Source organism: Toxotes jaculatrix, chromosome 13 (genome assembly GCF_017976425.1).
Source record: "Toxotes jaculatrix isolate fToxJac2 chromosome 13, fToxJac2.pri, whole genome shotgun sequence".
In the NCBI taxonomy this organism is placed as follows: Eukaryota; Metazoa; Chordata; class Actinopteri; family Toxotidae; genus Toxotes; species Toxotes jaculatrix.
The window spans coordinates 6,373,250-6,388,612 of NC_054406.1; the positions used below are offsets into that span (position 1 = coordinate 6,373,250).

The 15,363-nt window shown below is 40.2% G+C and overlaps 2 protein-coding genes across 3 annotated transcripts; one reads left to right on the forward strand and one right to left on the reverse strand.

Annotated features, from left to right (window-relative positions):
- Positions 1 to 1,375: 1,375 nt before the first annotated feature.
- On the reverse strand, positions 1,376 to 4,834 carry LOC121191898 (prostate stem cell antigen-like). The gene is made up of 3 exons (XM_041053353.1): positions 4,592 to 4,834; positions 3,627 to 3,746; positions 1,376 to 2,551 (listed from the first exon to the last, which is right to left on the reverse strand). Exons 1-3 carry the CDS (start codon positions 4,641 to 4,643, stop codon positions 2,340 to 2,342), a joined length of 384 nt encoding a protein of 127 aa, XP_040909287.1. The 5' UTR covers positions 4,644 to 4,834; the 3' UTR covers positions 1,376 to 2,339.
- ddah2 (dimethylarginine dimethylaminohydrolase 2) lies at positions 3,685 to 15,355 on the forward strand. 2 transcript variants are annotated; one of them, XM_041053346.1, is made up of 6 exons: positions 3,685 to 3,783; positions 9,853 to 10,467; positions 11,080 to 11,268; positions 12,238 to 12,357; positions 12,656 to 12,799; positions 14,335 to 15,355. In XM_041053346.1, the coding sequence occupies exons 2-6, from the start codon at positions 10,168 to 10,170 to the stop codon at positions 14,452 to 14,454; spliced, it is 873 nt and encodes a 290-aa protein (XP_040909280.1). In that variant the 5' UTR covers positions 3,685 to 3,783; positions 9,853 to 10,167; the 3' UTR covers positions 14,455 to 15,355. The 2 variants fall into 2 exon arrangements, with proteins under 2 accessions (XP_040909280.1, XP_040909279.1); XM_041053345.1 differs by lacking the exon at positions 3,685 to 3,783 and adding an exon at positions 8,787 to 8,908.
- Positions 15,356 to 15,363: the final 8 nt, after the last annotated feature.

A 15,363-nucleotide genomic window follows, 5' to 3' on the forward strand; every position in this document is an offset into this window, starting at 1 on the left:
TTAAAAGGAAAACAGCATTGGTAGCTATATATTGTAGGATGTTATTAATTAAAGACAGGGTTCACATTATTCAGCATTTTTCTTATTGTCAGCAAATCCCATGGGGAAAAAAACCCAAAACCAACAGTGTGTGTTTATGATCACCTCACTCATCTAGCGCCATCATTAGGCCAAAACTTTGACCTGTATAATGCTTTGGTTTATGACCAGATAGCTGCAAAACTAATAGTATTGCCACCAGTGTTCTTTTCATGGGATTTGTTGAAAATAAAAAAATATATATATATCGAACATCACAAGACTTTGCCTACTTAGTTCTGGCAGGCTGATATTTCACTGTCACGAGTTGCCACTTTTTTGAAGTTCGTTAGTTTTAAATTCCTGTAAAAGTGACTTGAAATTCATTCGCTGGGAAGAACTGGACCTAATAATAATCTTAATAATTACAGGCTTTATTTGACTGTAATTGCAGCTTGTGTAGAGGATTGTATTAACTGCAAGGCACTATGCAAATTAGCATTTGTTTGCAATCTGTTTGCAATTAACTTTAACAAACTTCATTTATACAGTAGGTAGCAGTGTAAACTCTTAGTGTGTTGGGTCTCTTAGATCAGGGTGCAGCTCATGAAAGAAGACGTTAAACCTAAGTGCAATTTAAACTGATTGAAAAAACAATCTTGTGCACAGACTTTGATTATATTGGTTATTTTTCTACAGACGTTCAATCACACAAGTTGACCCTTCCTTGATGAACTGCTCGGTGTAATTTAAGTGTTGATCAAAGAGATGATGATATTTTACTTGACTGAATTGTTGTGGAGTTTATCTATTTTCTAAAATGGACCAATTTTTAAAGGGATCGTGTCTGAAAAATTTCATCGCTGATGCGTTTTAGTTTCTCTTCTCTCCAAGATGAAGTACTTTTTCCACTTTTCACTTTAGGATAATTTCAGGGACCATTTCACTTGTTAAATTCATTTTAAATGTTACTTTCAGTAGTCTGTTTTTCACTTCACTGTTTTTAACTTTTTTTTTTTTTTTTTTTTTTTTTAAGTCTTCATGTCATATATTTTCTGTTATTGGGACCTATATTGCGTTTTTCACTTTGTTTCCTGCCGCTATGCATTTCCCTCCAGGTATTTTAGCCTTTTTTTTGTCCTTTTTCAAGCTGTTTGCCATGTAGTCTAAAGCAGCTGCACTTGAAAGTCCACAGGATCTACTTGTGTGGACACTAGACCAGTAGATTTAAACCAACAATGAAGACAATCAAACTAAAAGCACAGAGGAAACTTATTTTATACATTAAAGCTCCTACAAAGACACATTTGTTAATGTCCCAATAAAAATATCTTTAACAAATCATAAGACACAGATGTGTTTTTTTTTTTTTTAATTCTTTAAACTTCATCGAGGGTAACAGCATTGACATGGTCAAGAAATAAGTGTAAGAAAAGGTGCAAACAATAAAATTTCTAGTAATACAAGCAGAACATTAGAATCTCACACAGCAACATCCATAAACATGTTGTCAAGAACAGTGGTTTAAAAAATAATACATGCTAATACACATAAAACAGAGCCCAAATGAAATGCATTATACTGAGGAGGCATCTCTTCAAAGTAGAGTGTTAAAGTTTTTAGCATCACTATGGTATTATCATTAATGGTACACTGATATAAGGACATAGGCAATATGTTTTGTTCCTTCACTTTTTTTTTTTTTTGTCTGCAGTTTTTGTTTTTGTTTGTTAGTAAATTTTGTGGCTGCCATTTTCATCATCATCATCTATTTTTCCCCCACTTCTTATCAATGGTTCCCACCCTTGGATTCAGAAATATTAAGAGTCACCGGATAATTAGAAGAAGAGTACAAAACAAAACCCCATTTCTGTTAAACAGAAAGTGAAATGATCTGAGAAGAAAAATCCCTCTTCAGTTGAACTGCTCTCACCTCTTTTCATGAGGGTTAGATGTTGCTTTATTTTTTTGTTTCCACAAGCCAAAAGGGTTGGGAATCAGTGTTTTAAACAACATAAAAATCAATTATTTGGACCTAAGCATGTTTGAAAATCTTATGTTTTACACCTGCATGGCAAGAAAATACTGAGTTGTAGAAAAGGCTTCTCAAAAATTACTTATTTACTTACTGTTATTTGCTTGGTGGCCTTTAAGACATGTTCACTGTTAATTATTTTTAAAAACAGGAGTTTTCAAACCTTACTGGCGCACAAGTGCATGCCCATGTGCCTGTGAGTGTACATTTTTATACATCTTTTCCAGATAATCTCTCCCAAGGTCTCTCACATCCTCTCGGTCTGTGGCTGAGCGTGGCCACAGCCTCAGGCCAGCAGCAGAGCCAGTCCAGGCAGCAGGCAGAGAGCTGCTCCTCCCCAGCTGAGGGCAGCAACCGACACAGCCCCGTTACACAGGTCAGTATCACAGCAGATGTTGGTGTAGTTGAAGAAGAGGCCCGAGGCGTATTTCTGCCCACTCAACCCACACTGGGCGGAAACGGCACAGCTCTTCTCGTACATTGTCACTTGTAGAGCACCTACAAGAGCAGAGGAAGGAGAATAGGAGTTTTACTTTGGTGCGTTCAGTGTTGATTTTAGCAGGAACTTAATTGAGTGAATTAGTTTAAGTCGGTTTATCCATTTATCCATTTTATGCAGCATATCTGGGACCAGAATTGCCTTAACTTAATTAAATATATCATTGAGGAATTATTTTTATATACTGTTGAGAAGCACTGAAAAAAAACACAATATAATAATGAATAATAATTTTCCATGTCACCCCTGCTGTTTTTTAATCGTGCTTTAGTGTCTATGATTATTAAACATATATTAAATTGTCTGCAATGTTTCAAAAGTCCTAAACCTAACCTAACCTCGTACCTAGAAATTTAAAAATGTCCTGAGTGGTCATGGGTTGTGGTGCATGTGGAAAAGGGGCTTTAAGCTCTTGATGATACACAGCGAGGGTTTCACTCCACCCACTGAGCCCAGAGACCTATTTTTAGAGATAATTTGATGGCATCACAGGCATTAGTGGGCTGACAACCGGCCTGATGAGAAACGGTGCTGAGATGTTGACTCATTCTTTTGTTTCATTTTTGTTTTTACACCTGCAGAGTTGAGAAGCATTAAAGCTAAGAGCAGCAACAGTTAAAGATTATACAGTGCAGTCTTAAAGTATGTCGTTTAACGACAGTCTAGCGACTAACATCAGTTACACTTAAACATTTAATTTGAAGAATGTGTTGTTATTTTATAATACATAGGAGCACTTGGCATATACTCTATGAACAATGTGGGAAGTGTAGTTACTAAAAGTTTCCACTCAGTTCTTTGGATTTGTGTGCAAACACGCTTATATGAAGGATAAAAGTTGGCATTTTCACTTCACAGCCATCGTCTCTCTTTAAATCCACTGGGCTTCAGAACAAAACAAAACTGTCTTAACACGTGGAGGCTGTACATTTCTTGAATCTGTTCCCAGACAGCGTTCTGCACAATGAGGATTCGTCTGCCAGTTTGTGGCCCTCCTGCCCTCAATTCTCAGGAAATAATCTCATCTACAGACACAGAAATAAACACACACACACACAGAGATCTGGATTTTACCCCGTCTTCCTGTTGCAGTGCTTGACAGGCAGCGCTGACCGGCCGGACACTCCTGGGGAAACCTGAGGCAGTCCAGAGGGGAGATGGCGGGGAACAGACAGACGTAACAGTGCAAACAGGCTGCGGGAAACAATGGAACAATATCAAATAACTTACTGTGAGTATTAGTTTGATCGATTCTGAATTTCTGGGGCTGATTCCAATTTAAATTTTCATAAATCACATCACATAAACAAGCATTTTTGATAAGGATCCCTTACTTTGGCTCTTAAAGAAGAAATGTACTGAGCAGCACATTTTACAGTTGAAAAATATAATTGTCAATGCCCCCTGCTGGACAAACTGTAACAGTGACTTTTCAATACTCACATAATTGCAAACAATTTTAAGTGTTTATTAATGTACAGAATTGGTCTGCAATTGTTAATTCTCCTATGACGACATATTTTCTATTATTATTTTATATATTATATTTTACTGTATTCTCATTCATTAGCTGTTTGTCCACAGGAGAGGTTATTCTTGTTGACAAACACTTAAATGCACACTTGACAAATTTCCAGTAGGAGAGATGGAGGGACAAAAATTTCTTCCAAACTTTATCCAAAGCCATCTGAGTAAATCAAATAAAGACTGTGTCATCTTTGCCTACTAAGAGGTTCCCTCTTTGTGTTTCTACAAACACATGAACTGCTTTGAAAACATAAAGAGGAAGTTTTGCACAAAAAGGAAGGAAATTCTGGGAGACACTCGGCTCAGTTTGTATTCAAATTTTGTTCTTGACAGAATGAGGACTGGATTTTGTCCCCCATTGCTTACATTATAAAGTTGTTGGGAGGAGATCTCTGAATGTCCAGCATGAATAAGAAAGTTAAAAAAAATTGTCATTGTTTATAATAACACCTGAACAGTAAAAAGAGAAAAAAAAGAAAAGTAATCTTCATAATTTCACTCATTAAACATACCTGCCAGGGGAAGACAACACAGGAATACAATTAGAAGCGGTAAACGAGGCATGGTGCTTCCAGTAAGAAGAAGTCTGCAAATGTTTTTAGATTAATCTCCAAGCTGGATGGTACCAAAAAGTTAAAAATCCCCTCCTGAGACGCTACAAGCCTCTCGTTGAACTAACTGATGCGGTTGATCTGCTGTGTCCCCCCAGGTAATTCCAAAATTAAATTTTCTTCCTCTTTGAAGTCCTCTCACTCTCTTGCTGACTTTTACTTGTGTTTTTCTTACACTGAAATTTTTGCAAAGCTGGAAAAGGGGCACCTTGCCAAACGTAGTTTGTATCTTCAGTGTCCTGAGTTTTTCCTTTTTCTGTCACTCTTGACTTTTCTCTCGTCGTGGGCCCGATTTGAATACCCCTGTTACTCTGGCAGTCAGCGTCTCCTCCCATAAAACTTTTAATTCAATTTGGAGAGGTAACCATGATCAACTGACATGGATAAAGATGGCCTGAAAATTCAAATTATGCCATGTATTTTTATAGAAAGCTCAGCGTCTCAGTCAAATTTACTCAGTGGTTCGTGAGTTAGATAAAGAAACAAGGACACTTAAAGTAGTAAAGTATAAGGCAGTAAACAAGATTTTTTTTTTTTTTTTAATACTCAGAAAATTGTACGGAGTTTGGTTGGTGCTGTTACTCATCACTTCAGTATTTCTACAGTTTTTCAGTGTTGCATGTACAGGAAGAAATACTATCCGTTATTTGCGTCAAAATAAGATTTATTTAGGTTTATTTGTATATGTGTGAGATAGCAGCTAAGAAGAAAGGTAGAAAGTCAGAAAAGACAGACGCCAATAAAGTCAGCAGAGTGTAGAAAGAGTCAGCAGATAAAGAAACAGAGCGAGAAAGTCAGCATGTCAGAGATAGAGAGTCTGTGAGTTGCAGAACGAGCCAGTTTAAATGAATTATCCTTTAGGGTGTAATAGAAGACGTGAGGCCAGCATTCAGGATGGTCTGCTGACAGCAGTCTTGTGATGGAGTGAGCCAAGTGGGGTCAGACTGAATAAGCTGTTTACTGGTTAATGAATTAAACAGCACACAGCCACACCCCCCCTAAAAAAATCCTTAGAATTGTTGACAGACTCCCACTGGGTTCAGACAAACAGTATGTACAAAGCATTTTTCTTTAATTTCTCTTGTTTAGTTGTGGTAAATGTTAGTTTTGTTAATCAGGATGGTATGTTGTATGTCAAAATGATGAGGGTTTTAAAAAGGTCAAAAATATCATTTAGCTTTTATGACTTGGCACACTGAAGTCTGTGTGTTTCTTGATAAAGCAAGAGATTTTTGGATAAAGTTTGGTGAGAGAGTATCAGAGCCAGCTGCTTTGTTGTAAATTTACAGTGATTTACGGGGCATTTAAGTTGTTTGGATATGACACACTTTTCTGATTTGTGCATGTGTCCCTTTGTCCTCAGATGACTGCTGACAGTTTGTTTATTTGTTTGTTTGTTTGTTTGTATTAACTCGATCAAGGAATTTATCCTTGTAAGTATCCCACAAAATGAAACATGAAACCTGAATAAATTCACTTTTTTCAGAAGATAAGTATGATTTGCTCGGTTAAACCCGCTGATGCTATATTTGACAGCGATGTTTTGTGTGCTGGCTGAAGGATCTCACAGGACAGATGGCCTTCTTTAATCCTGTCTGTGCCCTCTTCCTCCCTTCCTCCATCACCCCCCCAATCCCCACACTTCCCTCTACTTTTACATCAACCTCACATTTCTTTTTCTTCCTCTCTTTACAGATAAAGAGTGTTGCCTCTGTATCTCTGACTCTTTGTTGCTGATTAACAGCCTTGGCTGCAGTAACTCAGTCTAGTCAGTAGAAGGGAATATTGTGCCACTGCACGAGTTAAAAAGAAGTCTCACAAACTCAGGCGCGCACACGTTTGTATACACAAACTCACAGCCACCCGTTACCGCAGATGTGTTTGTGCATGTTTACATCGCTGCTGTCCAAATCTACAACTTTTGCCAAAGTTCAGCCACGCATAATAATAAAAGTTTGATTAGCAATACTGGAGGATTAATTGTAAACACAATTCACAGCGTTTCAGAGGATATGTACAGCAGAACTTTCCCCCTGGTGTCTGATGATGCAACCGGTTTATGCAACAATCTCAACAGTGTCCAACATCATTTGACCCACATTTCAGGAAAAGCCAGATTATTTTTTGGCGTGTCGCACAGACAAAAACAGACAGCGGTAGCTCAGTAATACAGCGCAGAGGCCTTAATCTATGATGACTTTGAACAGAGGGAGAGGAGGAAGGCAGGCGAACGGGACGAGCTTCAAACTGTTTATGCAGCCGTGTAAAATAAATCAGCCGTGAGCCTGATAAGGTTAATGCAGCCATCTATTAAGGCTGCTGCGGGAGAGGTGAGAGGAACATCGACTTCTGTGATTCACTGCAGACAGTCCGAGTTTATGTTTAAAAGGCAGATACAAGCGGAGAGGAGGGGCTGCGAGCACAGTATCTGATCTTTCATCAACAATCCATCGGGATTACGAGGGAGGGGGACTCCTTAATCCTAGAAAACCTAATAGAAAAACTATGATCAGTCATTAATTCTGTGTCTTAATACACGGAACGAGTGTCAGAGTTAAAGTCATCAACAATAAGAGTTTCCCGTCAAAAGGCCCTTAAACTGGCAGTTATTGCCACTGAACGTATAAAACAGGCTAAAAGCTACGAGCTAGCATTAGCTCAATGGTCAGTTAAGTTTAAATGTCATGGAAACCAGCCTCATTTATGACCTCAAAGCCGCAGGCGTATTTTATAATATTGTTGTTTGTTTACTTCATGCTATTGAAGTCTAATGAAGTCTAACTCTAGACAACACATTTTTTGATTAACCAAGTACTAATATGAGTAACTGTAATCAAGGTTGATTGAATCCGGACTGGACGTATGGGGGCTGGGGCGGGGGGCTGGGGCGGGGGGCTGGGATGAAATGGTGGGGAAGCCTGTGTCAAACTCCCTATAAATACACGAAGAAGACCGGAAGTTAGATGAGTAGGCTTTTGGAAATAAGAGCAGTCTTATCGCATCAACGCCAATGGGGGAGTTGTAGGTTTCAGCAGAGGATCACTTCCGCGTTCAAAAAGCTGCAGTTCCTCGGCTGCCGATGGGGGCTGGCTCCAGAAGTGAGCAATTCTCCATTGACCCCCATGTTAAAACAGCCAACTTTACAGCCTAAAAAGCATATTTACAGCCTGGTACATATTTTGTTTTTGGTCTCTATTGATAGTTTCCACCTTCGTGAACACTCTTATAACAACTCTTATAACACTCTTACTCAACGTGGTAACGTTGAGTGACAGCTCCATAGACAGGCACTCGCAGTTAGCTCTTTGCTAAAGCATCGGCAGGGCTAGGCGGCTACATCCAGAGGCCTGCGGCTACCTCCAACGGTTGACAGGGGCTGCAGTGTCCGTGTTTGTTTGCCAGTGTTCGGATAGGTTTTTGTGATAGTATGGCTTGTTGTAGTGTAGACTGTACTCACCGACCGTCCAAGGAGTCTGTGTTGCAGTTTTTTCGGTAAGTAAATTTCTCACTGTTTTTCCTGGATGTTTGCACTAATTAGCATGTATTAGCATATTTTGCCGCTGGCTTATGATTTATGGTCGCTGCTGATACAGATAGAGGACCGGAGCAGCTAACGTTAGGAACGCTGTTGCGGTGTGTTCCGTGCTCTCAGAGTCCGTTTATTGCGGGAATACTAGGCTACAATTTTATTTCGTCTCATTTTTCTGTTCAACATTGCATGGACAGAGCAGCTCCGGCAGTAAGCAGCTGCTGTTGTTTGTGTGCTGCTGTAACTTTAAGTGGATAGTGGATAGAGGCAGCGGTGGAAGTCGGTAAATATTAAATATTGCTCCGAGCTAAGTGGGCGAGTTCTCGGCCGGCTGACCCGTAGAGTAAATATGGAAAATACACTCCCACTAAAATCCAAGATGGCGCAGCTCAAATGCCCATGGTTTGGTCACAAAACCACAAAACTCGAGTCCAATTTAAATACTTAAGTACTCAAAGTAACTCAAACTTTTTACTTCTTGAGTGAATGTGCTCGGGAACTTTCCACCACTGCATACGTCTTATTTTGAAACAAGTAACCGGAACTAGTTCAATTCACGTTCGCCATCTTGACACGTAGTCGAGCGGCAGGGAGAGAGACGGAGGGAGTAACGGGAGCTGAGTCGGTTTGGAAATTAAGTCAAACGGAGGGAAACGTGACCAAGCGTGAAAACACGACGCTTAAAACGGGTGAGTCCCAAACATTCACTTGCGTGTTAGTTATTTGAGTTACTTCAGCCAGTGTTGGTGAGAGTTTCCCATCCCAGATACAACGATACGAACATCAGTGATATGAAATGAGAAATGTTTGGGAAGGAGCGTTGAACTGCTGGGCGGTGCACTCCTGGAGCCAGACACTCAAGATGTTTTTGTTCTGCCTAATGTTCACAGTGTTTTTTTGTTTTTGTTTGTTTTACCAAACAGTAAAACTGTTCGAAATACGAACAAATATATGTTGAAACAATACTGTTGCTTGTGAAGGGTGAGAGAAATGCTTCATTTAAACACCGTTAACCGACCAAACTTTCAGTTAAATCCTCCTCCCATGCTTTGTGTGCTGTCTTATAACAACATGAAATGAATATCAAAGCGCTTCCACTTGCTGCATAAGTTGTGAATCAGATTTAGGCAACATCCTGTGTGGAAGTCCCTTTCTCCAGCCTCACAGTGGGCGACCGCTGTGAGTTACAGGGAAGATGATAAAAGGGCAATTGTCCCAAATGTGACCCACTGTCCAAATATGGAAAGGCTTTGCAGCATATTGCAGGGCCATTGAATAATGTTTCCTTATAATCTAACCTCAGGACAATAATCCTTTTGTCCACTTTCATCTGTGCTGTCTCTTTGTGTTATTTCAGCTGCCCGTGGATGTTTTACCAGTGATAAATTTGTTTGTTAATTCTTACAATCACCAAGTGCACTTCTTTCATGTAATCTTCATTCTGATTTAATCTAAAATCTCTAAAACACTGCTGTACGTATATATTTATACCTTAAACTAGAAAAGGGCATGGCCTTGAAATGCTTGTATCCCATGAACGATGTAGGCACCAGAGCTCAAAACTGATCCTCGTCGTGTTCGTTCCTTTGTGTCCGGCCCTGGCCTTAATGTGTCCGTCTCTCTCTTTCTAAAGCTGAGATCATCTGCTTCCACCTCTTGGCATCTGCAGACGGGGGAGTAGCCGGTGGAGTGCTGAAATGAAAGAGGCAGCACAGAGACGGGGATGAAGATGCTCTCCGTTCTCCCTCTGGACCTCCTGATCCATCCTATTAGCTTTATTTAGAGTTCAACTGGTGTTTTTACTAGACCAGATTGTGGAAAAGTTGCAAACACATACATCTTTTTATTACCTCTTGCTTGTCTCCTGGCAGAGCAAGCTTATTGGCAATTTGCAAGAACACTAATACTCGCTGCCACTTTTTATAAACATACAGTCTTTATTGAAAACATGGCAAACATGTGTCCGTATGGCTGCTTCACCCACGCCGTGGTGCGGGGCATCCCAGAGACCTTTGGGAAGACTGTGGGAGACCATCGTGAGAACGGGGAGACCTCAGTGGACCTGGCCAAAGCTCAGCGTCAGTTCGGTTGCCTGACAGGAGCCCTGAGGCAGAAGGTGGGCCTGCAGCTGATCGAGATCCCCCCTGACCCTGAGCTGCCAGAGAGCTGGAGGATAGAGGATGTGGCAGTCATCCAGGGAGACACGGCGCTCATCACCAGGCCCTTCAAACAGCAGAGACGCAGTGAGGTAACGCAAGGGAGAAGAACTTGCTGTAAATAATAGTTTAAACTAGGAATTCATTTTCAAGTTTCAAGTTACATTATTGTTATATGGTCAAACAGATCTTTTTGAATTCATTTTCTTTTTGGGAACCTCTGAAAATTGAGAGTAAAAAACTGTTTTGACCAAACTCAAATCACCCTCTTTGTGTTGTCCATGTTTTTGTTAATCTATTCTTTGTCCTCTTGGTTTTATTTTTGGAAAGCAGTATAAATTGGCTGCTGAGCTGATTTTGTCTGTTCAAGCTTGATTTTAGGGGTCTGTAATTTCTAAAATATTCCAGGAAAGAACTGTGTTAATCAGTAATAATTATAGGGAAAACTATGGTAAGACTTTATTTTATGGGTTCTGTTAATTCTGATTAAATTCCAAATAACTTCCTAGGATGTTATCAGGAAGGAACCATGTAAGTTGTAAGGCAGATATAAACTTAAGATTTATTGGGATTAAATGGAGCAAGTTCGTTCATGAAGATTTCTCTGTAAATCAATAATAAATAGTCTCAGAAGTTCGCCTTCTCTTACTGCCCCCTCTTTTTTTTTCTTCGTGATTTAAGTTTAACTCTCTCCATCTCTCCAGGTGGAGGCGGTGAGGAGGGTGATGTCGGAGCTAAACCTGACCGTGGTGGAGATGGGGACTGAGGAGGGGGACTCCGGAGGGGCCACCCTGGAGGGCAGTGACGTCCTCTTCACGGGGAGAGAGTTCTTTGTCGGGATCTCCTCCCACACCAACCGCAGAGGGGCAGAGGTGCTGGCAGATACTTTCAGGGTAAGAGACATGGGAGAGAAAGATGGTGGATAGATGAACGTGTGAGTGAATCAATCTCTGTGTGAATCAGTGAATTATAGTATGAGTTCTAACTGGCTCTGCAGGAAGCTCCATCAAAGATGGGACAAAAGTCAATGATAAACCATAAAATAATCAATACAGTTTCAGATTTTTAGCCAGTGCAACAAAGATGGTCATAGTGCCAAGACTCTTGTCAGAAGATGAACCCTGCTGCCAAAGTGAGCAGGTGGCCATTTGCTGTATTGCATTAGGGGAATTATAGTCTGTAAACAGTGATGAATGAGGTCGTTCCATTGGCCAAATAATGGAGACCACACATTGGGGGCCCCTCAGGCTCAACACGACCCACCCATTAGTATTGATTCCCTCACTTCTCTTAAGTGCATTTTACACACTTATTGTTTTTAACACACACACACACACACACACACAGTTTGCATTCACTTGTGTTGAATGTGTGTGTGTGGGTTTGTGTGAGTGTGTGGTGTCAGCCTGGTATGAATCAGTGTGGGTGGGAGATGTCATGTGGTCAGACTGGGGGATGAAAGAGGAAGACCAGCAGACCGTTAGCTCAGACATCCTGAGTATGTATCAAGTTTCACAGCTGTTAGTTTAGCTTCTCACAGGCTTTATTCACTTTTCATTAATAAAATTCCAGCGCACAAGATGTTGCAAGTGCTTTTTACATATTTGAAACTTGTATTTCTCATTTAAACAGTAGCACTGAGTATAAATATTGTTCATATTCTACGTAAATTGCATATATTCTGCCTCCCTGTCACCAATAGACTGCTGAACAGACCTGAGCCATCGTTAATGTGATGAGTAACACCTGTGCTTTCCCCTCATTGGCTGACTACTGCAGAGCCAGAAGAGGGGACTTGTAACTCTCAAAGAAACTTGAAAGGACAGTGTGTGAATTAAACCTTTCAACCTCCATCTGTCCAGGACTTCGCTGTGTCCACCGTCCCTGTCTGCGGTGGAGCCCGACTGAAAAACATCTGCTCCATGGGAGGTCCAGACACAATCATCATCAGCAACAGTGACGGGGCCAAGAAGACGCTCCGGGTGAGTGTGTGTACATACAGTCGGTGTGTGCGTAACATTTAAAATGTGTCAAAGTCACTTCTATTGTGGTTTCTTTATCTGTCATACATGTACAATCTCTCTCTTTTTACATGTGTTTCTTTTCTCTCTGTCCTCATGTGAACTGCACACATCGTATATCTCCTGGCTGCTGATGTCATGTAATTAATGATGTACTGGAGTCTATGTGTAATGCTGGGAGTGGTCTGCTGTAATGTATGTGTGTGTGGAGCTGTCAGGGTGGTGCACAGTAACAATAAGTGTGTGTGTTTGCCTCCAGATGATGGAGCAGCTGACCGATCACCACTACGAAGTCCTCACTGTCCCGGAGGAATCGGCCGCAAACTGCATCTACGTCAAAGGTCCGTCTAAACGGGACTTCCTGCTCCACCGGCCTGCAGAGGAGTGTCCGGACAGCGTCTCTGTGAGTACAGCCAAACTCGTCTTTGTCAAAGTAAAAGGATCACAGCAGGATAGTTTTACTTGATTTTGTCATACTGCGATTAAAGAGGCACTCCAGTGATTTAGTGTCACATTATCCTGAAGTTGGGGCACTCAAAAGAAATGTGGTTAAAATTAAAGCCCCAGAGGATGATAAATTCTGACTTTAAGTCCCTGGTTTAGGTTGGGCTTGAAAAATACTTAATTCTACAGAGGACTGTGCTGACAGCTTCTCTGTGAGCTGTGAGTGCAGCTGTGGTTCCCTTTTTTTCCCTGCAGATTCAACAAAAGAGCTTTATCTTTGTCAGGATCATGGTGACATTAATTCATTTTATTTTGTCTTTGACAGTCTGTAACAAGAGCAGTCATAATCAAAGCTGTAGAGGTCGAGATATCCTGACTTTTAGTCCAATGCAAGTTAAATGTGATAAGATAATCAGGGTTATTTTTCACACAGAAGACCTTATAAAACTGCTTTCAAGAAAGATTTTACCATTTTTTTAGGCACATAGCACTAATAATGAGATACAGATACAAAATAGTGCAGGCCTTTTAGTTAAAGTAAAATATGACCTTTACTGATTTAATCATTAATCAGTAGAAAATGTAACAACTCCTAGAGTCCCACAGATGGCATATAATAAGATTAACATGTCTCCTATGATACAGATCTCTGCCGTAATTCTCAGTAACTGATGCAAAACGGAGCAGAGATCTTAACAGAAGCATTTTAATAAGAGCTTACAAGCCTCACAGCAAAACATATTTGTCCCGCTGTGACAGCTGGGTTTGGTTTTTTTGTTTTTTTTTTTTTGTTCCAAAGGCTGAGATGTCTCTCATAGCACTATCCTTTAGTGTTGACATGTTAAAAATGTGAGTAGGTGGGAGGACAAAAGTGGAGATATCTTGAAAATTTTAAGCACTTAGAAGCTTGTTTTTTTTTTTTTTTTTTTTTTGTTCTACACTTGTGAGTGTGAGTTTAAAGGTGGCTGTTTACTCTAGTGTCTTAGCTGTACTGTATATGAGGATTTAGCCCAATTTATGTGAAGTCAGAAGTAAAATAAATTTTAATTCAGTACAAGTAGCTGTAGCTTTTCACCAGGATCTAACAGGAAATGAGACAATAGCTGCAGACGTCCATTTAAACTACAGCTTTGGAAACCTTTGCCTTGTAAAAACTTCAAAAACAGAAAGCAAAAAGTCTTTAAGATGCTCCTTCAAGTTATTAATCTTGATTTTTATGACTCTAAAGTTTTGGTATCCAAAAGAAGGGAAAACTCAAGGTCTTACAGTGACTAAAGTCATAATGTGATTTTTATGAAAGCCACTGACACCTGTAAGTAATTTAAGCAGCTGTCATTCCAGCCAGTGAAGCTGTTTTTCCTTCCCCTCCTTTTTTCTTTCCTTTTTTTCTTTTATTAGACTCTTAACGTTTTCCTTTAAGTGTGTTCAGTACAGTCTGTGCCAGGGCTGATGATGAGCATGTGTCTGGATGAGTAAAGTGTTTCCTCTTTGCAGGCCTTCCAGAAGCTGCAGGACTACACCCTGCTGCCTACAGCCTGCAGTGAAGCCTCCAAACTGGGAGCGTCTCTGTCCTCGCTCTGCCTCCTCATCAACAGAAAACACACGTATTTCTGAAAACTCAGTAAGTTTCATAGCATTTACCTGCACATGTTCATGGTGGGGTGTCGGGGGGCCTCAGAAATGCTTTAGAACGATTTTTTTTGTGTATTTATTGTAGGAAGGAAACACGTATGCAGTGTGTGTATGAGGGAAAATATGATCCATCTGTTAACAGACCTTCTGTAGCAAACAAGCTGATTCTTGGCACAACTGGCCCCTCCAAACCCCCCCCCCCCCCCAGCTGAACAAACAGTGCAGCACACAAAAGTCTAACAAAACCAGTCATGAAACCACTATATTCAGCTGTTTAGCTTGTAATTTGTGAGCACCGCTGACTACACATTTACTGATTCTGAGACAAATGCTTTTTTTTTTGAGGAAACTGAAATCAATGCTTTTTAAGAGCAGTAAACAACCCTTTGGTACTGAGATCCATGGCCATGTTTATCTGTTATATTCATAATATAACAGGTTGGTATCTTGTTTCATTATTCGTTGAGTATTAGTTGTTTTACTGACAGTTTCAATTACAGGACAATGTAGCTGCTAATTGTTTTAGAAATGTATTCGTTTTTAAATAGTTTTTAGCTTTTTCCAGTGTATGAATTTGTAGCAAGTGTAGAGATGCCAGTAAACTCACAGCTTGTAACTGTTCACCTTTCTCATGTGTAGTTTACACTCAGTTGGCAGTTTATTAAGTACACTAATGCAGTCTGAAACAACAGACATGCATTAAATCCTACCTTCATGAAGGTTGTGTTATGGTGTTGATTCAACTGTATGGTCACTTTGGAGGCTGCAGTATGTGGTGCTGTTGAATTGTATTACTTTAGCTAGGTGTACCTAATAAATTGCCAACTCAGTGCATGTGTGTTTCAGAGACTTAATCCCCTGTCAAAACACTTCTACGAAGAGGTTCATTAA